General features: G+C 39.7%; 1 protein-coding gene across 1 annotated transcript in view; it reads right to left on the bottom strand.

Annotated features, from left to right (window-relative positions):
- The window catches only part of DBX2 (developing brain homeobox 2), a 36,984-nt gene extending 11,944 nt beyond the window's left edge, over positions 1-25,040 (bottom strand). The window contains exons 1-2 of the mRNA XM_018049093.1: positions 24,318-25,040; positions 7,453-7,548 (exon numbers count right to left, since the gene is read on the bottom strand). Coding sequence (XP_017904582.1) covers positions 7,453-7,548; positions 24,318-24,717 — 496 coding nt within the window. The 5' untranslated portion in view covers positions 24,718-25,040. The remainder of the gene's footprint in view (positions 1-7,452; positions 7,549-24,317) is intronic.

The following is a 25,745-nucleotide window of genomic DNA, read 5'->3' as shown; positions in this document are numbered from 1 at the left end:
TGTCCCCCACTGTTTCTTGGTGGGTCAAGATTGTGAAGAAAGAAACGTTTATGAACACAGCCAGAGCTCCTGTTTGTGACTATGGGCTTCTGCTCCCTGCCCTTGGTCAGGACCACATGGCATTTCCAATACAGCCTGGCAACAGTGTCCTCAAATTCCACCATGCCCTTCTCACTTCATATTTTGATCTGGAATTCTTAACTTATAAATGTATCCAATCTACCATTATTATAGCCATACATATTAAAATTAGGGAAAGAAACTTAAATACCCAAAGGTAATGAAATGCATAAGCACATCATGTTAAACCTACTAAGTGAAAATCTAAAGAACCATTAAAGATGACTAGGAAGATCAGGCAGCAGCAAGAAAAATACACTATATGATTTATAAGATACATGTCACGCTCACGCTAAGTAAAAATGCAGAGGAAAAAAGACTGATAGAGCAAAAATAAAAACTAAGAGAGGCTATCGTCATACCATTATAGACAAATAATGCATCTCCACTCTACACTTTACCTCTGATTCAGTTTTATAAGGAGAACAAGCAAACATTGTAGCACCTTTGAGGGAGAATCTAGCCAAGTAACTGAATCGTCATTGAGTGACAACTGAAGGTGAACCCACTCCATCCTCCAGATATTCACATTTGATAAGGAGAAAGGTGAAAAGGATAGGATCAGACACAGTACAATGAGATGAACACCCACAGACCACTGCATAGAGAACTTTTAAGCACCAGTTGAGAAGCCGTTTAGTTTTGGAGGCCAACAGAGTAAGTCCTGAGAGAGACGTGCTACCAAAGACTAGCAATTCCTCTTGTGGAAACCTCGGCGATGGGACAGGGAGAGCAACTGACATGTGCAGAAGCTTGAATGTGGTGGAGACATGGTGAATCCAGGAAGCTCACAGAGCTTGGTACTTCTAGAGGATGCAAGGGATGAGCAGGAAGAACACAGGACATTAGCTGGCAGGTAGAGTAGGACCAGGAGTGGCTGAAACAAATTTAGGATATAACTTGCCACAGTGAAAAGTCTTCAGAAGGCCAACACTTTCTGAGTTAATACAACTTCTTATTTATTTTTAACTGACATATAGTTGATTTACAGTGTTGATTTACAGTGTACATCACAATTATTCAGTTATACACACATATGTATGTACACATAACCGAAATGAAAGTCACTAAGTCGTGTCCGACTGTTTGCAACCCCATGGACTATACAGTCTATGGAATTTTCCAGGCCAGATTATTGGAGTGGGTAGCTGTTCCCTTCTCTAGGGGATCTTCCCAACCCAGGGATCAAACCCAGGTCTCCCACATTGCAGGTGGATTCTTTACCAGCTGACCACCAGGGAAGCCCAAGAATACTGGAATGGGCAGCTAACCCTTCTCCAGCAGATCTTCCTGACCCAGGAATCAAACCATGGTCTCCTGCATTGCAGACAGACTCTTTACCAACTGGGCTATAAGGGAAGCCCATATATACATATATATACACATATACATATGTACACACATATACGTGTGTGTGTATTCTGTCTCTCAGTCATATCCAACTCCTGTAACCCATGGGCTGTAGCCTGCCAGGCTCCTCTGTCCAGGGGGTTTTCTAGGCAAGAACACTGGAGTGGGTTGCCACTTCCTACTTCAGGGGATCTTCCCGACTCAGGGGTTGAACCCATGTCGCCTGTATCTCCGGCATTGGCAGGCAGATTCTTTACCACTGAGCCGCTTGGGAAGCCCCATATTTTATAATACAACTTCTTAAACCTATATAAAAATACAAATAAATTTATGGCCCAATATAAGCTAATTTAAATTTTTTTCCTACATTTTTTCTAAATCAAGGTTTTGTACATAGAGGTCACAATTCTACTCATTTAGTACTTTCTTCACTAAAATCTAAATGTTTACATAAAGCAATGTGGGTAACACTTTTAAATGCCCCTAAGACTTTTTGATAGGAACCCACAGATTTTCCTATGTTTTCTATTGAGCATTGAGCTATGTTAAGAACAGAAAGAAGAGTCCCATCAAAGAGATCTACAAATACAATATTCTCACCAGTGTGAAGGGTGAGAACACACACAGACCAGACCTCATCTCTAAAAGAGAGAACTTCGGAGTAGTTGTGAGGATCAGAGGGTTAACTCCTTGGTCTGGTCCTCAGGATTCGGTGCGCTATAGCAAAAATACAACCACTGGACAAACAAAAGCCACAGCAAATATAAAGAATATTCCTTTCTTCCTTTGTCTGCTAGTTGCTTGGTTTTCCAAAGTTCTGCTCTCAACACATGAATTGTCACTGTTTTCATAAACCGCCGTGGCTCAGTTTCCTACAAGAAGCATGAGAACAAGATGCTGCTTTCACCACCGCTGCTCCTCGCCACATCTCCCCCGGGAGTCTTTTGTGGGCTCTCTCTGGACCTAACCATAAACCAATGATGAACTTACCCCATTTTCCTACCTTCTAAACCTAGGAATATGAGCTCAAATTTACACCTGCAAAACAAACATAGGGACTTCAAGAACTTGCTGGTGATTTAAAAGTCTCTCAGAAGCTATCAAAAAGTTACAAGCAACAAATACCTTTGATTATTCCTAAATTCATGACAAAAATCTGATTTTTATGGAAACTTATAGGTGACAATAATAAATAAATACTATAAAGTAACAATGAACAGATACAGAGATTAGAGCATGCCTAGATAAGAGGCTTTAGGAGCCAGGGCCATCAACTCAAGGTGCTATAGACTCTGCCAATTTGCAGATGTCAGTATATTATTTTATAGTGTGACTTCCATATATATTTGGGGCTCAGTATGTGCTGCTGTATGTGCCAACAATAAGCAATGTGTCATGAAATCTTTACCATATTCCAAAGAGGAAGATATTAGCATCTTCATTTCCATAGGAAAAAAAAAAAACTGAGGCTCTGAAAAGACAACTTCTGCAAATGAGACCACACATGCAAGCAGAGTGAGGCCATCCAACACTCTTTAAAACTATACTGAAGATTGTCAAAGTTACAGATGGACATGGAAAGAGGTCAGAAGGTGGGGAGAGTCATTACAATGGCAGAATGACCTAGGATAACAAAGTTTTCAAAGGTATAATTCCCAGCATCTTGCGACGGCCCCCCCATACCACCTCCACCCCCCGGGAATCCCTGTGTGACGTGAGCCTTATGAAAGGCACTTCAAATGGAGGTGTGCTGTATGTAGATGATACAGGGTGGTGAACAATAGAGAAACATGCAGTGGATAAACTGGTGGAGGTCTCTGTCTAGCCCAGGGTAGGCTACTACTGCTACTTACGAACATCTGGGGAGAAAGAAAACTCCATTCCAGAAATGTTACCTGAATACTTTCACTGCCTCTGTGGAATTGTTGAATAGAGCCATCAACTTGGAAAAGCTATTGTCTTTGCGTCTCTGACTCCTTTAAACCTTCTTCCTGGTTGACTGAGTGTCATTTAGAGAGTACTATAGAGTACTCTCCCTTCACTATCGAGAAGTCAAAACCTATGTTCAACTCATCACACAATCATTTACACGTTCAGCACAATAACTAGACTATTTATCTATTATCACAAAAAATGCTGCATCCTTCTGAAAATCTTAAGAGTTCTAAAGATAAATCCTTATAAAAGAAGCTCTCAGGCAGCCTTTTGTGGATTTCCATAGGTTTTGCTGGGGCTTCCCAAGTGGCGCTAGGGGTAAAGAACTTGCCTGCCAATACAGGAGACATAGAGATGCAAGTTCGATCCCTAGGTCGGGAAGATCCTCTGGAGGAGGGCATGGAAACCCACTCCAATACTCTTGCCTAGAGAATCTTATGGACAGAGGAGCCTGGCGGGCTATAGTATGTAGGGTCATAAAGAGTCAGACACGACTAAACCAACTTAGCATGCATGCATAGGTCTTGTTCAGTTCCCTAAACCTACTGACCACTCCAGCTGAGAGCAGAACATAGCCAGGACAGGTGAGTTTATCAAGGTGTGTGCCCAACAGAGCATCGCCACCTTTGAAAGTGACACTCTTAGGACCAACCTACAATAATAACAAGGTCCCTTTCCTGCTGCCTTCAACAGAATTCTAAATTCAAATTTCAAGAGTATATTGTATTCTATTAGGTTTTAACAAGGAAGGGAAGATAGTAAAATTATCTCTAAATGCAGAATCTAAGTTCACCTACCAAGAAAGTTAAAACAATTTATTCCAGAATAGTATTTCCTCACTCATATCTTCATAATGCTGCTCCAAATTTAAGCTTTGTTTTTTAATGCATAAAATTCTTGAAAGGTTAAATTCAAGTTGGGTACTCAAAGACAAAGAAATAATGATTTGATTAATTCAATGAGATATTCTACATAATTAAGACACCTACACATTTTCATGTAGTCTTTTTATTAAAGTTATTATCTGCATAATTTCTACAACTTTCCATTTCATTTTAGCTGAGCTGTATGCTATTTTGAAAGGAACCTTATGAATACACTATCAAAGATTTTCCTTACACTGCTTTGGGGAAGAAGAGAATTTACCACTGCCTTTTAATTTTTCCCCACTGTAAGGATTGTGCTTAAATAGCTAATTAAACTATTTATTACATGTGAGAAGGGCACTGGATGAATGATTGTTTCCACATTGCAACAAGTCAATCATAAATCTAACAAGTTAACAAGAAAAACTAACTCAATTTTAAACAAGTAAATCATGTGAAGAATCAAAAAGATATTTCTCTTGCTATGGATGTGTTGATCTGATCCCAACTTTTAGAAATAGTGAAATCAATATTATGAAACAATGATGAGGGCCACTGATTTTACTACTTATTGAAATTTTTAGTATAAACCATAATTTTGGCTGTCCAGGCTGAAACTAAATACAAAATTACTTGGACAGCTCATTTTCCTTCTTTTGTGCAAATGGAAAAAAAAAATTCCTGGGCATAAAATCATTCTTATTAAAAACAAGAAGAAGAAAAGCCAAAAAATGCCTTAAATAAAAACATTACTGGGCAGTTGTAAGCCTTATCAACTGTTCCTTGGTATCATGAGTATTTATGTAAAGTTCTTACTGACAGCCGAAATCTACCATTTAATTAATACTTGCTCCCAATACAATGAACATTATACATAAGAACATAAGAAATTCACTTCAGATTTATCACTAATGAGATGCCATCCTTTTTATTAAGAACACTGGTGACATCTCTAAGCTGTTTTAAATTGGCAACTTAGAAATGGAGACAAACATCAGTCTGAGCAGCACTGATTTTCCACTTGTAGGTTTTATTAAATAAAAGAGATAAACACAGGGCTTTATAAGCTTCCAGGAATAAACACCACAATTTACAACAGCCATACCAAAGGCACAAAGTGGGAAGGGCCGAGAAGCAGATGGAGAATAAAGAGACTTGCTTCGAGTGATTTTTTCTCAAACAATCGAGAAGATGGAGTTGTCTAGGAAATAACTTTTGACTCACTTTTATGGGCTTTATTTATTAAACTGGCCTGGGCACCAGAATACTTTTACAGCCTAGAAACTCTTATTAAAACACTACTGTAAAATGAATACACTCACACACACATGAATGTCCACCTGTCACATGGAATGTTTTGGCCCATTGCCTCCTACCTAAACTACACTGCCAGAGATTTTCTAAAGTAGAAGACCAGTGTTATACCAAGGTGAAATCACTGAGACTAGGTGTGGGAACTCTTTCAATCTCCACCCCTGGGATACCACACTGAAGATTAATTCCAGAGATGCCACCATGCTGTAGTATCAGATGTTTAGAGTGTTAAGTCTCTGCTCCAGCTGTTCTTTCCCAATACTCTAATATATGGTGATAAATGTTTCCTTAATCTGTACAACATTTTTCAATTACCCTCATAGGAGACCACCTTGAAGGAGCGAGTAAAAGGTTTAGTCATGGTTTCTATTTTTCTATTTGAATCAATACATTCTAGTTAAATGGACAATTAATAGGTCACTTCCAAAATAGTAGTGTATCAGTCCTGGTTAATAAACGATCCCCACAGTGGATAATGGGCCCTATGTATTCAGCAAGCTCTGCATACACTCAGCTCATCCACTAAATCCTCTTTCAGGTAGACAGGGTTATATGGGAAGATGAGCTGGAATGAGTCTATAAAAGTCAGTTTCATTCACTGCTTTATTTTTCAGCCAAGTGCTTTAAATGGTGTCCAGAAATTCACTTGGAATGTGAGACAGGAGAAAAGACTGACACACAGAGCCTCACTTTATGACCATACAAAAGGGCAACTGACCCCTGCCCGAGCCTTTCCCCTGTGCAATGGTTCCGAAAGTTCATCTGCACAGTGAAAAATCGTGGTGAGGTCGCGTGTGGATGAGTCAAGTGAAAGTGGCGATTGGTCACGGGTCTGTCACCCATTGTGGCTGGGTCTTGGCCATGTAAAGTGCCCTGTGGGAAAGTATCAGCCCCCTAAAGAGATGCTCAGAAGCCTGCAGCTCATTAAACGGCCAGTATTTGCTGCCTCACTTGTCAGGAATCACTCTGTTGAGCAACTGCCCCCCTAAAACATTCATAAAACGCATGCAGAGAGGCAACAGAGATCTGAATTCAACCATGATACAGCTCTGGACTTCAGCCTGACTCTACTTCTAGCTCACTTTTCACCTGAGAGAGCTGTTAACCTGAATCAGTGTTTTCTCTTCGGCAGCAGAAATCCACGTACCCCTCTGCTGGACTTCTTTATCACAAACTTGAGTCCTCCTGCCTACGGATTCTTAGCTGACCAAAAATCTCAAGAGCATTGTGAATGTTATTTCTTTTTATTTTACTTAGACTTTTTTTTTCCCCTTTGTGCATGTGAATGCACGTGTGCTCTTCAAGTTTCAAAGGTTGTCATTCTCCCTCTATCTCAGACACTATTAAAATGATGTAATGTTTGAAGAAAAGTTCTCTTGAAAATACTTCCTACAACCCTGGTTGGTTTTCTTCAAGATCATAAGAGATGGTATTTATCTCCTTTTACAATCTTGGCAATTTTGGATTATTTTCCATGGACATCTAGTGACTTTCTGTGTCACATTTTAAACCGAATGGAAATTTTTACACAATCTCTTAGTTTTGCTTCCTTTCCTTTTTCTTCTTTAAATGAGCATCGTTACATGTTTCAGCAAGAGCCAAGATCTTTTATATCAAATGGAAAACAAGTCACTTTCCTTGATGCGTCAGCCCTGGGTTTCAGTGCTGTTAGAAACCGCTCACAATCGCACAGTGTGCTGAGGTCTGATAAATCTCTGGAAACCTCGTAAATAGGAACGCTGTGATTTTCAGCGAGGAATTAGCTCCTTGTCATTGCATTACCAATTAGTTTTCCAGAGCACATTAAATCCTGCTGCTTTGGTTTACAGAGTAACTGAGGCATTGCTGATGAAGCATAAAAACTTACTTGCAAAAGCAGTGGGGGATGCGGGGCGCCGACAGGACCCACCGCAGCACGCCGAGTAGAATGGTGGGGCGCTCAGAAAAAAAGGCTTGGAAGGCGCTGCAGAAAAAGCATTGATTGCATTGATTAGCCATTTCTTTTAGACAATATTCAAAACCCCAGTTTTCCCAAAGTCACGGGGTAAAGCCCTACATCTTCGGAGTGTTTAGTTAGCTACAATTTTTACTGGAATTTAAGTCATTTTAAAGTAGTCTTAACAACCTAGAGGGGGTGGGATGGGAAGGGAGGTGGGAAGTACGTTCAAGTGGGAGGGGATATGGATAAACCACAGCTGAGATTCATGCTGATGTTTGGTAGAAACCAATACAAAATTGAAAAGCAATGAGCCTTCAAAATAAATAAATACATAAAGTTTAAAAGTAAATAAATAAAGTAGTCCATCTGTCAGAGCTTGCTGAATAACTTAATCGTGGTTTGGAAGTTATGGTATAAACGGTCAAATTATCAAAACCAAACTTAACTGTTCATTTTCTGTGTGGTTATAAGTAGTAAATATCAAATAGCGCTTTATTTAAAATTGCCTAGAGCAACACTGCCCAGGAGAACTCTCTGTGATGATGGACACATCCTCTCTCTCTGCGCCCGTTATGTATCTACTTGTCATATATGCCACTGAGCACTTGAAATGTGGCCAGTATGTCTGCACAATTGAATTCTTCATTTCAGTTTTTTAACGTTTAAATAGACGTGTTTGTCTAGGGGCTAACACATTGAGCAGCACAGTTCTAGACACAATACTAACAAGAAACAATTTGTATGTTACACGCTTCAGTTTAGTTTTCATAGAGATTATATTGCTCCACTTTTTATTTTCAGAAGGTGCTTTGAAATGTATAGACAGCTGGATTCCAAAGTTGAAAACAGTTAATTTACTGAGTAACTCAGTGACAACAGTGCTTTTTCTGATCACTTTTACATGCTTAAAAGTATTTGAGAATAGTAACAACATTTAATCTCAAGTGATATCTAGTTAACCTGAAAGCATGAGTTTATAGTATAGGTGGTTGCCATACAATTCTGCTCTGCTCACTTTATTAAACTATGCTATTCAGAACATTTTTAATACATATATACAGAATAGTTATCATTACTTGATATATCTTATAAAAGAAATTTTAAACTCTGCTCCTCAGCAGATGAAAAATGGCTATAAAGGATGTCACAGAATATTAGTAGCTCTCCTGTACTGAGCACTTACTATATACCCTGGTGGCTCAGATGGTAAAGCGTCTGTCTGCCTGCAAAGCAGGAGACCCAGGTTCGATCCCAGGGTTGGGAAGATCCCATGAAGAAGGAAACGGCAACCCACTCCAGTACTGCTGCTAAGTCACTTCAGTCGTGTCTGACTCTGTGCAACCCCATAGACGGCAGCCCACCAGGCTCCCCCGTCCCCAGGCAAGAACACTGGAGTGGGTTGCCATTTCCTTCTCCAATGCATGAAAGTGAAAAGTGAAAGTGAAGTCGCTCAGTCGTGTCCAACTTTTAGCGACCCCATGGACTGCAGCCTACCAGGCTCCTCCGTCCATGGGATTTTCCAGGCTACAGTCCATGGGGTCACAAAGAGTCGGACACAACTGAGCAACTTCACTTTCACTCACGATATGCCAGGCTTTGGTTAAGTGTAGTACCTTAAATACAATATGTCCTTTTGTACAGTAGGGTTTAATATAATATAAACACAGGTGAGATTTCCTTAGGTGGGTAACTTGCTTTCACCATCACATAACCATCAGAGTGTTGGACACATTCTAAATAGTCAATAGATTTTTGATAAATGAAAGAATAATCTTAAAACTAAGAAACAGGAAATCAGGAATTAATCTTTTCCCTGTTCCCCTGACACTCTGAAACATAGTATCTTCTGTAACAGATAACTTTTAAATGTAGAGGATGACTTGAAAATAAATATTTTTACTATTCTCCCTTTATTTTCAATGGAAACTTTTTTCACTTCTTAATCATATACAGTGAATATAAATTTTGCTGCAAATACATGCCTTTTTTAAGAACAGAGTAATTTGGGACTCATATTTTAACCAACTGAGAAGCATTCATTTATTTTACCAAGATCTTTGAAAGACATATCAAAATAAATATATAAGTACATAAAATAATTTTATGGTCTCATGGTCCTTAATGCTGTCAAATTGCAAATTAACCATTATGGAGGGTCTTTTCTATAATATGGCTACCCTGGTGGCTCAGATGATAAAGAATTTGCCTGTAATATGGGAGACCCAGGATCAATCCCTGGGTTGGGAAGATCCCCTGGAGAAGGAAATGGCTTACCCACTCCAGTATTCTTGCCTAGAGAATTCCACGGACAGAGAGGCCAGGGGGGTTATAGTCCATGGGGTCACAATATGATGAAAAGCTGTCAATGTCAATGGTTTTAGTTTTTTAATACCTGAATTTTCAAGTAATAAAATGTCAGTGCTACTTTGAAAACATGCCAACTAACCAAAGTATGAAAAAGAGATCCATTTTGGTATTCAGTAAGTTCTGATGCTTTTGAACTGTGATGTTGGAGAAGACTCTTGAGAGTCCCTTGGATTGCAAGGAGATCCAACCAGTCCATTCTGAAGGAGATCAGCCCTGGGGTTTCTTTGGAAGGAATGATGCTAAAGCTGAAACTCTAGTAGTTTGGCCACCTCATGCCAAGAGTTGACTCATTGGAAAAGACTCTGATGCTGGGAGGGATTGGGGGCAGGAGGAGAAGGGGACGACAGAGGATGAGATGGCTGGCTGGATGGCATCACTGACTCGATGGACGTGAGTCTGAGTGAACTCCGGGAGTTGGTGATGGACAGGGAGGCCTGCTGCTTCTAAGTCACTTCAGTCGTGTCCGACTCTGTGTGACCCCATAGACGGCAGCCCACCAGCATACTGCAATTCATGGGGTCGCAAACAGTCGGACACGACTGAGCAACTAAACTGAACTGAAGTTCTATAAAACTTTTTAAAAATTGTCATTGTTAACATAAGTTGTTCTAATGCTGATTGAAAAACCATCACAGAAATGATACATCACTTTATTTGAACTTAACATCTTATAAGAATAGGGCTTCCCAGGTGGTTCAGTGGTAAAAAATAATCTGCCTGCCAATGCAGAGGTGGGTTTGATTCCTGAGTCAGGAAGATTTCCTGGAAAAGGAAATGGCACCCCACTCTAGTATTCTTGCCTGCAAAATTCCATGGACTAAGGAGCCTGGTGGGCTTGAGTCCATGAAGTTGCAAAAGAGTTTTGACACAAGTTAGCAACTGAATAGCAACAATGTTATAATAATACGGCATTGTTCAGGCAGAGTTAAGAGTTACATTTTTTAATGTTTCTATGAATACATGAAGCACTTTGAAAAGTAGATATTAATATATATAATAAAAGTTGTCTCATGTTTATTCTCAAGTATTTCTGTTAACCTACTTCACCTCAAACTAAGCACTCCATAGGTATTTTAAGTTATAGCTATTGTGCTGCTTAGCATTTTGTAAGTTGAGGTAAAAGAAAAAGGCTCAGCCATGTTGCATTTACCTATGTGCATGTAAGCATCTATCATAATAGTTGGAAATGCACACAAAAAATTTTTTTTGCTCAATATCTAGTGTAGAAAATAAGTATGATATGGTGATACTATTGATATCAATATAACAATGCACACTAGGTACAAATTACAAATGTTACTATTCTAGCCAAATGTTTCTCAGTTTAATCCTACAGCCCTAAAAATGAAAACAAGGAATTTTTTTAAAGTATGGTTCATTTGATACATATACACAATGGAATATTACCCAGCTATTAAAAAGAATGCATTTGAATCAGTTCTAATGAGATGGATGAAACTGGAGCCTGTTATACAGAGTGAAGCAAGCCAGAAAGGAAAACAACAATACAGTATATTAACACATATATATGGAATTTTAGAAAGATGGTAATGATGACCGTATATGTGAGACAGCAAAAGAGACATAGATATAAAGAACAGACTTTTGGACTCTCTGGGAGAAGGTGAGGTGGGATGATTTGAGAGAATAGTTTGAAACATGTATATTATCACATGTGAAATAGATCACTAGTCTAGGTTCAATGCATGAAGACAAGGTGCTCAGGGCTGGTGCACTGGGATGACCCTGAGGGGTGGGATGGGAAAGGAGGTGGGAGGGAGGGCCAGGATGGGGAACACATATACACCCATGGCTGATTCATGTGAATGTGTGGCAAAAGCACCACAATATTGTAAAGTAATTAGCCTCCATTTTAAAAAAAAAGTACGATTCATTTGAGACAAGTGTTCAATTAAATTCAATTGTGATAAATGAGGTTCTGAGATATAGGCTCTTAGTGTTAAATTTAACCAGAAAAATTTAATTGAACTGTTTTTTATATAATGCCATACTATTCTATCTTAATATAGTAAATCTGTAATCAAAATGACAGTTGCTACGTCTACTGTAGCAACTCCACAGTGGCTAAAAAACCACATGTGACATAACCAGGCTTAAAGTTCCATTGTAAAGTATTTTCTCACCATTTAAAATCACCTAATTGACACACATATATTTACACAGAAGATTAGTTGATTCCTAATTTCTGCACATAAATACATCTTGTTTAAGCTGGTTTATGTGGAAATCACTGTGGAATTTCAATTAAGTGCTCCATTTTTTTACGTGCTCCTACTTGGACATGAGTCAAATGTTAATCTAACGGAGTATGTGATGGCAGGGATATTGAATGGTGTGAAGAAATAGCCATTTAAAACAATCCAATGCATTAAAAATACATATTACATTTTAATGTTTGTCAATCACATACTTTTTTAAGCAGTGAGCAAAAAATGGAAACTCAAGTATGATAAAAACAAAGTGACAAGTTAACAGATATGTTAAAACTTTAGCAAACCATTTAGGAACTACTTTGGAGACACTCAGAAACGGGCAGAAAACAAGGCAATTTCAAGACCATGATATGCATTTCAAAGCCCATCAGTGCAATCTAGATGCACTCACTTTATCATTTACCACGTTAGGAACAATTTGTTTTAAGCTTACCAAGCAATATATATGACAGGAATGCCTATTACACATAGGCGCTAGACTGGCTATGAAGTTAACACTTGCTATTTCATTTATTAATATTCATCCTCAAATGGGCATGCATCTGGAATGTGACGATGACTGTTCTCAGCAGACAAGGGAAACAGGTATTTTAGCATAATATGTATTAATAGTTCTTAGCCATGAGAGAGAAGGACGTCAGGCACACATACTGGCAGTTACTTAGTAAGAGGCAGACATTTCTGTATCTCCCCAGCTCTCCATAAGAGAAAACCCAACGGCTTTCCCCATGGGGGTGGGGGGAATGCACACTGTCGGGTCCTGCAGCAAGATGCTAGGTTCTCTGAGCACATCACTTCAGGATACTCCAAATTTTGTATTCTGCCAACAAATCTGCCTTCTGGGTTCTGTGGGAATCTGTTTCAAGTTACAAACAAATGATTTAAAATTTCTAGAACAAAATTGTCTGAATCCAAATGACTAAACTCGCTTATTCAGAGAAAACTTTGTGAACTTTTCACTTCTTAATCACATGTTCTGACTTATCTGAAAACACAGAATCAAACTATTAATTATTTTGAATGTTTAATTAAGATGGGAACTTAGAGCCAACTTAATGGTGAACTGGCCTGATTTTTTTTAAACCTAACTAGATGGTTCTGTGACAAAAGCACCCCATAGTCAAGGATGGTTACAAGCCTAGTTACAGAGAAATCATTTTCAAAATTCTGTGGTCTAGAAAGCAAGCAAAACATTTTATTGTTTTTTTTATTTATTTTCACTTTCTTTACCAATGGAGAACAGAGTGTATCTAAATAGGGTGAAACCACATTCTTTTTATTGTCATAGCAAACTGTGGTACTAACTGGTGCAGGCTGACATTTCAAAAGAAGAATCTTAAAGACCACTAATAAAACCTTCAAATAAATTTCAGGAACCACTGTGATGCTATGCCGACTGGGCAGAACATTTGAAGAAGGACGAGAGAAAAGAGAAAAGGTTCCAAGATGTCTTACAAAGGCAACCAAAGGATCAAAACATACCTCTGGGAAAGAATAACAGGGAATTAAATAATTTCAAAAGGATGATTTTAATGACCTCCTTCAATTGCTGGGTATATGGGTACTGGGGATAAAGAAATCTAAACTTCTGACCTTTACATATGACACAATTGAACAGACTATCTTAAGAGGACCCCCCCCCCAAAAATCTCTAAAGAATGACAACTATCTGTCATGAGTTATAAAACCTAAGAAATATCATTTATTGAATAAGGTATGATTTATTTTATCACACAAGCTGGAAGTAATTCATTTATGTGATCCACATGCAAACATGCCTTCCATCACAAGACAAAGCAAGTTAAGTCATCCATTACCTTTCTGCTCATCAAGAAATGACAGAAGTCCAGTTTTTTTTTTGTTTTTTTTTTGTTTGTTTGTTTTTTGCTTTGAGTATTTCAGAGACAGAAAGCAAAGGTCTTAATAGTCTGGTATAGTTCACGAGAAAATAATCAAGTGCAGTGTCTACTTGTTTGATGCTGTCCTTTTAATCCCAGCAAATAATATTTACTATCTATCAAGTGCCATATAATTCATGTGTGCTGGGATGACAAAGATTACAATAGGGTAGCTTCCCTCCCTGGAAAAATTTCTAATTTTAAATGTTCCATAACTTACAGATTTGAATCTGCTGATCAAATAAGTGAAATACAAATATTTCCATACTCCAAATTCAATTTTGTTCTATAAAATCTGAGGCATTTCCCATGGCCATAAGATCTTAAAAAAAAATAGTACCGTGTGTTCCCCTAACCACTGTTTGCCAACCCTGAATACACATGAGAATGATCTAGAGTGCTTTTCAAAGATACAGAGCCCGAACCCCACAGCAACTGGGTTAAATCAGGCTGGTAGGAGTGGGTCCCCCAACATACTATTAATATTTTTTCAAAAGTTGCACACATGATTACAATGTATAGTCAGCATGAGACCACTGAATAGAACACAAAACAATGCCTGACACACAGCAGGCACTCAATAAATGTTAGCCTTTACTCCTACCATTATTACACAATTTGGGATCGATTCTAAGACAACAAATAAAAAGAAGCAGCATGGTTCAGACCTGCATTAAAACATATTAGCAAGTAAAAAGAAAAGAGTATCGTCAGAAAGCCTCTGTCAAGAAGGCTGTAAGCAGGAAAAGCATCTTCATCTGGAAACTTGACTGGGAAAGTATCTGAATGGCATAAGAAGAGAAATAAGGCATTCCAGGAAAGAAAGGTGGCATGAAAAAAATAAAAGAAGGCAAGGATGATGGTGACACACAGGGCGGGTTAAGATCAGCCTGACTGCTGGACCAAGGTCAAAGGTGTGAGCATTAAGAATGTGGTTGGACACCCCAACAATCATTTCAGCGCTATTTACTAAATCCAAGGCATGAAAGCAACCTAAATGTCCACCGACAGGTGAATGGATAAATAAGATGTGTGTGTGTGTGTGTGTGTGTGTGTTGTGCTAAGTTGCTTCAGTTGTGTCTGACTCTGAGCAACCCTATGGACTGTAGCCTGCCAGGCTCCTCTGTCCATGGAATTTTCCAGGCAAGAATACTAGAGTCGGCTGCTACACACACACACACACACACACACACACACACACACACACACACACACACACACACACACACACACTGGAATACTACTCAGCCGAAATAATACCATCTGCAGCAACATGGATGGACCTAAAGATTATCATACTAAGTGAAGTCAGACAAAGACAAATATTATATAATATCACTTAAAAGTACAATCTAAAAAAAATAATACAAAGTTATTTACAAAACAGAAATAGTCTCACAGACATAGAAAAGAAACTTATGGTTACCAAAGGGGATAGCAGTAGGGAAGAATAAATCAGGAGCTTGGGATTAACAGATACATACTGCTATCCACAGACAGATAACCCACAAGGACCTTCACTGGGAAATATACTCAATGTTTTATAAAAATCTAAAATGGGAAAGAATATGAGAAACAAGATATATATATAAATATATATTATATATATTATATATATTATATATTATATAAATTATATTATATAAATTATATATTATATAAAAATATATATAATATATATAAATATATATTTATGTGTAACTGAAAAAAAGGAATGTGGTTGGAGGAGCTAAATGCAGTTGATAGAATGAAGGTCTTAAAGGAAAAACTGAATGTTTTTATTTGATCTGATAGTCAGATAGGGATAAACTTGATGATACAATCAGAGCAACTTAAAAAAAAAAAATCACCTAACTATGGTGGATGAGCTGTGGTGGAATAACAAGGGACTATATGGAAGGATCCTGCTGTGGTCATATGTTGTGGCAAGAAGTAACGACCAGTTGTTTGGACACTCCCACTGGCACCTTCTCCACTATCCTCACAACACCAACAAGTGTCTGGAGTCTGGCTTCTCGTCAAGCTGGGGTACCCTGAAATCACAGTTCACTGCAATCATCAAAGGATGCTAGAACAGCTCACAGTTGAGCACCTCATAAACAGCCAGCATCTTTGTCTGCCGTATGAGTCCATGGACATCCATCTTGGACATCCAGCTTAGCTGAGCCCACAGATGACCACAGTTGACTTCTAACTACAATGAGATTCCAAGTGAGAACCACCCAGCCTAACCTAGACAGCCCAATAAACCGTGAGCAAAAATAATTAATTGTTCCTCTAAGTTCTGAGCTGGTTTCCTACACAGCAATACCCCTTTCACCAGCATGCATTTTGTTTATGGTGGAATGGTGGAACTCTGTCTTTTACATCTTTCCCTGTATGTTACCAACAGGCTTTTGAGATGTGTGGCTGAAAGTCCCATGGTGAGCCTATCACCTGTGCTCATTTTGAAATGAGACTCAAAGCATTTACACGAATTGCTTAGGATCATATAATCAGTCATTTAAAGCTCCTGACTTGAATCTAGGTTTAAAAATTAAAGAAATGCTGCTAAAACCAGCTCAGAAAACTATATATTATTTTTAAATTGACTCAATATGCATTTTTGCTTTGGAGAAAATTTTGGCAAACTTTTACTTTAAAAGGCCAGAGAGTAAACACATTAGGCTTTGCAGGTCACGTGGTCTCTGCTACATCTGTTCAATTTGTAGTGCAAAAGCACCTATAGAAATGAAAAAAAAAAAAAGAAGAAAAAAATAACCAAACAGAAATGACTCTTTTCCTGCTTTGAAGAATCAGACTGTCTTTTGATTTCAGACCCAATATAACTCTAGAGTAGGTTCAATATGGGTTTCCCTGGTAGCTCAGCTGGTAAAGAATCTGCCTGCAATTCGGGAGACCTGGGTTTAATCTCTGGGTTGGGAAGAGCCCCTGGAGGAGGGCATGGTAACCCACTCCAGTATTCTTGCCTGGAGAATCCCCATTGTCAGAAGAGCCTGGTGGGCTGTCGTCTATGTGGCTGCTAAGAGTCAGACACGACTGAGTGACGAAGCACAGCACAGGTTCAACACACCTAAACTCAATCTAGTCCTAGGTTAGTCTATTAAAAAATTCACCAGGGCTTTGCTGGTGGTCCAGCGGTTACAATTCCCCTGCCAATGCAGGGAGCATAGGTGCGACCCCTGGTCCCAGAAGATCCCACACGCCCTGGAGCAAACAAGCCTGTGCGCCACAACTGCTGAGCCCACAAGCCCTAGAGTCCACGTGCTCCACAAGAGAAGCCACCACAATGAGAAGCCTGCGCACGGCACCTAGAGAGTAGCCCAGCTCACCACAACTACAGAAAGGCCACGTGCAGCAACAAAGACCCAGTGGAGCCAAACAAATAAATCTTTAAAAAAAATTCGCCTTCATGGGTTTTATTCCTTTTTTTTAAAAACTTTATTTTACTTTACAATACTGTATTGGTTTTGCCATACATCAACATGAATCCACCACGGGTGTACACGTGTTCCCAGTCCTGAACCCCCCTCCCACCTCCCTCCCCGTACCATCCACCTCTGGGTCATCCCAGGGCACCAGCCCCAAGCATCCTATATCCTGCATCGAACCTGGACTGGCGATTTGTTTCTTATATGGTATTATACATGTTTCAATGCCATTCTCCCAAATCATCCCACCCTCTCCCTCTCCCACAGAGTCCAAAAGACTGTTCTATACATCTGTGTCTCTTTTGCTGTCTCGCATACAGGGTTATCGTTACCATCTTTCTAAATTCCATATATATGCGTTAGTATACTGTATTGGTGTTTTTCTTTCTGGCTTACTTCACTCTGTATAATCGGCTCCAGTTTCATCCACCTCATTAGAACTGATTCAAATATATTCTTTTCAATGGCTGAGTAATAATGTACATAAATCTTCTCAAAGAATAGCTATTTCCTTCATATAATTTAATTTTAAAAATATTAGAGATTTAAATTTTTAAGGAACAAGAAATTTTGAGCTCTCTCCAGAGGACTGCTATGCTGTGTGCGCTTAGTTGCACCCAACTCTTGCGACTCCATGGACTGTAGCCTGGCAGGCTCCTCTGTCCACGGGATTCTCCAAGGAAGAAGAGGACTGTTAGGCAGGTAAATATTGTACATGCTATTTCTGATGGCCACAGAATTAATGAAATCAAGGTGGTTAGGGCATGCATGGTGTCTGAACATGTGAAAGAAAAGGAAAAAACCGAGTTCATCTTTGGAATATTTAAGAACAAGAAGGCAATTAAATATTTTAGCAATATATAGAAAAAAGACCTGATTTCTTTTCCCTTTCCTTTTCCCAGATGCTTTGATTCTTAAACAAAAGTTTAAAAACTTATAGAGACTTTTTGATCTCTGACTTCAGAGAGAATTTTAGTGCCTTAAGTTTACTGTTCATATAACTCACAAAAAGAGTGTGCCCCTGAAATATTCCCAACTAATAGCTGCCTGACAAAATGAATAATGCTATTAAAAATAAAATCAGTTATGGTAACTTTATATAAAAGTGATAAATCACTCAGCATTGCCAAATCAGGTACTGACTGGAGGCTAAAACGAATGAAAGGGAGAGATTTCATTAAAAGTGGAAACATTACTGAAAGTAAAATAAAAATATTTTGGAATAAAATATACAAGGGTCTGGTAAGCACATTAGACGTTAAGGCAAAAATCCAATTTTTTACTAAGAGAGTGTAAAATGGAAGCATGATCTAATGAAGTCTTAAAGAAGGAGAAATTCTAACAAGCATTCCTACATAGAAATCATGCTGTTTCTTTTTACAATTTGCCTTTTTGTTTCTGACAGAGTCCAGGTGTATTTGAATGAAAACAAAGTTCTTTAACTGACTTAAAAATTATGTACCTTCACTGAGGAAAAAATTCACAGTAATAAGGTAAAAAAAAAAAACAAACTTTATTTGCGCCTCTGTTAGCCCATGATTAAGTGGACAAATACCATTTTTAAGAACCACAAATCAAGTCTCCCCAAAAGATAGAATAAGATAGATTCAAAAGTTATGGATGATATCAACAAAGGAAATAGGATGGCGGAAGGTAGGTTGAAGAGTAAATAAGGTATTTACCTCCCAATTCTAACATAAGAACACATTTGTTTAAATATTTGAAAGATGATAACATTTTTGCTTCTGTAAAAACTTTCATAGCAAAGAAGCTCAAAGTTTTTTACCAATGCAGCTATTACCTATATTGGTTCCCTTACTTTCGAGTTGCTACAATTTCTATCACTGTCCAATGACAAAACTACCCATGAGATGTTTTTGTACAGCAAAAAGAGACTATTCCTGCTGGGCACAAGGAGAGGAAGGAGGTGGCACACTCCAAGAGCAATACACCGGACTCTAATGTACAGTGTTGGATTCAGTATCTGAGCCACACTGATGGTAACCAAACATAGCTAAAATCACGGTTGACAATCCCTTTAAACTGTCCAGAACATATGGTGTCACACATCTGCAACATATAACAACATTTGGCACCCTCTGGCATCCTGATGACTCTGAACTCTCTAGATCCTCTGATTACTTCTGCTTAAATCCGTACACAATTTTCTGGGCATTCAAACCACTGTGCCTCTTAAAATAATCCCCAAATCCCTAACGTGAGTAAGAGGTAAAGGGAAAATTCTAAAATGTTCCTACCTGCCTCCTGGATTTACTCCTGTTTTATTATTAAACCTCAATAATAAAGCTTCAATACATGTGAACAGATTGAGATTTCTTGCTTTTAAAGCAAAGCAGAGAAGCATGTTTTAGTGACTGGGAGAGGGACAGATACTAATATCAGAGGCAAATAAGATGCACATAAATTGCTACCATTTTGTAATTCCAGCTCAAGACATAGAGGCAGTGTGGTTTTCTCAATCCAAAACTGGAAGTAAAAAGACTGTCTATTAGTACAACTGGTCCTCTGAACTGCAAAACCTTCCTGAACCTGAAGAAGGTTATGAAGTTTGGGACCATACAGCAATTTATTCAGAGCTGATTCCTTATAAACTATGCAAAAGTTATTAATATGTTAATATAAATCCAAATATGTTAAGCAGCTTATTTAAAAAATACAAGTGTAATAAGAATACTGTTGGGTATTATCTTTAATTCCACCAAAGGATGTTTTTAGGGTGATGGTCTGAGCAAGGAACTACTAGCATGGGCCCCATCATTGTCCTCTTCTGGATCCCCCATTGCCTTTGTCTTGGTTCTGGGTCAGCATTATCAACAGTCAAGATTCCGTGATTTTAATTTGCCAAAACAAAGCTAGAGCGTAGCATTAGCTCAAATAAATAACAAACTCTAGCTTCATAAATTAGATCACAAAATGTTCAGCTGGACTAGAATCCCCACCTAGAACACAAGATGCTCCATTTTCTCTTCCCTCCTCAAAGTGCCTAAGGCGTTAAGAGAAGCTATTTTACATCACGCTTTCACTATATCTCAGTGAAAACGGAAAAAAACTACCAGTTGGGACATAAAATACAAGTGTGGGTAGTTTAAGACAGAGTCAAGATTAATAAGTAAATAGTAGCTGGGACTGTGAGGTGGACAAGAAAATCAGAGTGCACATGAGATATTAATAGTAATAAGAAACTTAACAGGGTACCAGAAAAAATAAGATGGATCTGATTCCATGCTTGTACTACTATATGGTACAACCTACAGGACAAAATTACTTTTAAAAAAAGGACAGTTAACTCAACTCTTCAGAATAAAAAATTGCTTTCTAATCCTTTTATATGCAGCACAAGAAGCAGATTTAATAATCACTAAATTACATTCAGGAAATTATCTTTATTTCAAACATTATCTAAAATGTTTAAAATAACAAATGTCACTGAAAAGCAAGGCCATTTGTTCCACTTTGAAGAAAATAAGTTGCGTAACTAAAAGAAATTTTAAATTGTTCAGATTTTTACATTTTCAAGACCTTCCTTAATATACAAAAGCACGGATGTCTGAATCTAGTACAATAGCCACCAAATGATGACATTAACGAACTTCTGGGGAAGGATCTCTGATGATTATTAGGATTTACTTGGCAAACCTGATTTCCACCAATACACTATGACATCCAAGCTTCTCTTTTTCACATACAACGTCTGCAGGTGAATCTACTCACTACCTGTTATCACATTAAACATGCCCCTCTCAAATCTTGGAGAATGTGCTCTGATTTTTAAAGGTTTTAAACTACTCTATATACACAACTTGACAACATATAGCTATGGAGTGTTCCTTTTTTTTAAACTCTAAATACTTAAAGACTTGCCGGTTTTTAGGAATGAAGCACAGACAGCTAAATTTCATTCATAATCTGTAAATCTGTGTTACTGTTTACCTGTCACCATCTTTCAGACACATGACGAGACGAAGGGAAAGACCAGTTTCCTATGGGCTCAGATATAGCATCCCAATTTGATTTATTATGAAGATACATGTAATTGGTTATCCCATAAGCCCTCATTAGTTCCTATTCAGTGAAAAACCAGTGTAAGGAATATTTGGGGCAATAGTTTTCTCGTTCACAAGATCACAGAATTTGGGGCAATATTTTTCTTTTTCACAAGATCACAGGTTTTTAAATTGATACTTCAGGCCAAAGAAAAAAAAGTTAGCAAGTGGAATAATCATTGTAGAAAAAATTGGCCTATTATGAGGATTAAAGCAGCTAACAATTATGAAAAGGCTTGGTAAACCATTAAGTAGGACAGAACATGGACTGTAAGCTCCACAGGGGCAGAGACGGTCATCTGTTTTGTTCCCTGATTATCCCAATGGCCTGGAACAAAGTCTGGACACATGGGAGACAGTCAGGAAGCATTTGCTGAATGAATGAACTATATGGTATAATTAATAGTGGGTAACAGAAATAATGAAGCAGAAATGCATGCAGTGGCATAAATCCCCTAGTTAAATGGTGCTGTCTTTCACCAATGCCCTTAAAAACAACTCTGAGGCTTTCTTACTCAATATTTAGACTAGTGCACTCAACGAATTAAGGTTGAGGGAAAAAACGGGTAATCAATACACTGAAATCATTAAAAGTCACATTCGGTGATCCACTAAGTTACTGCACAGAAGATCAGAACCGGTTGTTCACTGATGTTTCAGAAAGCAATACTGTTATCGTTCTAAAAACAGTACCTTTTCTAAATCTCCTTTCTACTCTTTATAGAACGTCAATCACTATTTCATCCTCATCTAACTTTCAGGTGATAGCGAACATTGTCAGCACTCATTATAACTTCATAATTCTACACAGTACAAAAGAATTCCCACAACATTTGGCAGGATAAGAATCTGTCATTTGGAAGGACAAAACTGGAGCGGTGCTCACAAAACTGTATTCTCTGTCAAATTATTAAAAATGTTTTTAAGCATATTCGTGGGCACAAATTCACAGGGTTTTAATTTTCTTCTTAAGATATTTTTCGAGTTTCAAAAATTAAATGCACTCTTTACAAGAATGATTTTTTTAAATAAAAAGTTATTTGTTCAAATAAAAATTAACCTCAGAAAGCATCAAATCTTCAATAAGGACTGAATAAAATATTAGGAGATATATGGGCCTAGAGCTATATTAAAATACTTCAAAGTGAAATTTAAATTCTCACATTCTCAATTATTCCAAAAAGCATTTTTGCATTTTGATGTTTCAATAAGTGTACCGAATGAATATGTTCTTGAAAACAAAAAGAATGTAGTTATACCCTTTACTGAATAATTGCAATATTCTGAATGAAAAGAGCAGGTATACAAAATAATTTCTCAGAGTTATTGAAATATCTGTATTTGCTTTGCATTTGGTTTACTTAAATCTAACATGTAAAATCTACAAAGGTTGAAATTAGCTTTTTGGAGTAGCCAATCATGATCAAGAGCAACTTAAGAATCCTTGAAAAGTAACTTCTATGAACATAATGCCAAGCCATCAGAAACCACAGAAATCACTAAATTTTCTTGAAAATGTTACTTTTATGAGACATTATTTACTAGTGCTTGTTTAAACGGACCTGCTATATACACGTTTCTGATTTTCCGAATACTTCAAAAAGGAGAGAGTGGCCCAGATTTCCAAGGCACATAAACTTTGCCTTTAACTGTCTTTGTTCCTCTCCCAGGGTGCAAAAATGCTGCTTAGAATTTAGGTTTTACACTGTGTGAATGAGACCGGTGCTCATATAATTATATTTGTTCCATTCTGTTAGTAACCATTTCAAACTGAAAGACCAGGACAGGTTCTAAACATGTTCAATTCTATAAAGTCATTAGCAATAAATTTGATCTGGCAGTTTGCTGGGACAATGAAATCTGCTGAAAAAGCGTCGATTAGTCATTCTGGACAAACCCATCAGGATTAAAAGAATGAATTAAGATCGTCTAAGGACGCAGCCAAAAAAAAATAATAATCCGACTGGATCTCAGCTTTTGAGTCACTAAGACGCTTTTCCCCTTCTCAAGGCCAACTTCGGCAGCCCCTCCGTAAGTTTTAGCTAACATAGAATTAAACTGTCCGCATTCTCTTCCCAGTCACAACACTTCGGTTTTATGCGGGATTTAAAACAAGCAAACCAAAACAGCTGGGGTAAATTCTCATTTATTTGGTGAACTTCCTACTCCAGGTGCCAATTCAACTGTTTTAGCTCAGCCCGAAGAAAAAGCCGGCGTCGATTTTCTTGCGCCTTAGCGATCCAAAATTTAAGAGTGGAGAAAGCCAAAACTCGGCGCAACTCTTTTTCCAGAGATCTTTGCGCGTGTTCTCCAACCGCCCCGATCGACGCTAAGGTTTGAGAGGCAAAAGCCCCCAAAGCGGGAGCGCGAGGCTCTTCAAGCCAAGAACTTTCCAGGGAAGCGGGTATCTCTCGGCCTCCGAGACAGAAGCGGGCGGGTAGAGACGCTGAATTTTGGAAACCCAGTGGAATTGGTCCAGCGAGCCCAGAGATCTCGGGAGCGGGGCTGAGCTTTCGGCTAAGGCCTGAGGTGACTTCAGGATTTCTACTGAAAGGCCTGAAATTCAAGGTAGCCCTACCACTTGTAGAAAGAAGAGGGGAAGAGGAAGCTGGTGGGATGAGATGGGGAGGAACATCACGATTAGCGGTGGTACGCTCCTCACTCCCGAGGCCGCATCTCCATTGATGCTCGAGATGCTCTCGGAAGCTCGAAGCCCGGGCGGATTCCTGAGCACGGGGGCGGGTGGGCCCGCGGCCCGCGAGGCGCAGCGCGCGGCTGGGGAGGGGAGAACGGGCTCACCTGGGGCTGGTGGCTGGAAGGCACAGTCCGGGTCCCCCGGAGCCCGGCCCGGCAGCCGGGCGCCGTCCGCCGAGGGGCTGAGCACTTGAAACGCCCACCGTGTGCCGTAGGGCGCCCCGCCGGGGCTGACTGGTTCTGCCGCCGGGCACAACTTGAGCGGAACCGGGCTGGCCGGCAGGGGCCGGACCTGCGCGCCCGCGCCGAGAGCCGCTGCCGAGCCGTGGTGCTGGGGCGGTGGTAGTCCGAGCGGCGGGGCGCCCCCAGTCCGCAGCAAGTTCTCGATCAGGAAACTCTTGCCCAGGTTGCCAAAGCCCGGCGCGGCCGGGAAGTTCAGGAGCGAGGAGGAAGCCACCACGTCCCAGTAGGCGCCGGCGTGGGCCGCCACGGCGCTGGGGAGCATGATGCGCGCCGCGGCCTCTGCGCGCTCGCCTCCCGCCGCGCTGGAGCGCGCTCAGCCGGCAGAGGAGGCGAGGACACCGAGGACCCTGGCGGGCTGGGAACGATATTATTTATTTGCGCTGAGCGTTGTTTTTTTTAAAGGCGGGGAGGAGTGAATGTGGGAGGGGGAGCTGTGCTTTTCCCCGGTCCGCGGCGTAGGCTCTGAGGGCGCTGGGGGAGTCCCTCCCGCTGTCTATGCAGATCCGGACCCTTTTTTTTTTTTTCTAGTAGGCTGGAAGGTGTGTCCAACCCATCCATTCGTGTCACCCAGCCCACAAAGTGACAGACGCGGCCAACAATAAGGGCAACCCGAGAGTCCGAGCTTTGGCGAGGGGAGGGGACGCGTAGCGGGAGGAGGAGGGGTGCGGGGGCGAGGGGATCCGGGCCATCGTCCGCGAGCCTGCGCAGCCCTAGGGGAGCGTGGAGCCGGGCACAGAGCGCAGGAGGCGCTCACATTTGGAGAGCGCTCGGCAGACCACCTGTTGGACGACCCCTGGCTCTCCCGGGTTGACGTCACTTCGGGGCCACCAGTGACTCGTGACACGTGAATGGGAGTCACTAGTGTCCTGGAGGGGTATAAACATCAGAGAAAGTCACATGTGTTACTGAGACGTGCAGATGAAAAGGCACGTTTTAAAGAAGGCGTTGTTTGTGTATGAAATGTGGCCCCTGTTTGTTTTTAAGAGGAAAGGAAATGAGTTTTTTTGGAAGACCCTTACAAAATTTCTGTTTTCAGCAATTCATTTCCAGTCACTTTTTTGGTAAGATTTGATTTAGGAGTCACTTTAGAAGAGGTGATCTAATAAATTTTGATTTAGGAAAGGGGATCTTACTTGGAGTTGATTAAATGGCAAATAGGTGCTTGGGTCAAAATTCCAGGAAGAAAGCCACCACCACCACCAAAGCAAAGGTGGCCAGGGACTCTTCAGAGAGACCAGGGTGAGAACTCTGAATTCCTTAGGATTACAGCTACTCTTTTTTTTTTTTTCT

Source organism: Capra hircus, chromosome 5 (genome assembly GCF_001704415.2).
Source record: "Capra hircus breed San Clemente chromosome 5, ASM170441v1, whole genome shotgun sequence".
Lineage (NCBI taxonomy): Eukaryota > Metazoa > Chordata > Mammalia > Artiodactyla > Bovidae > Capra > Capra hircus.
This window is presented reverse-complemented; position numbering and strand designations above follow the sequence as displayed.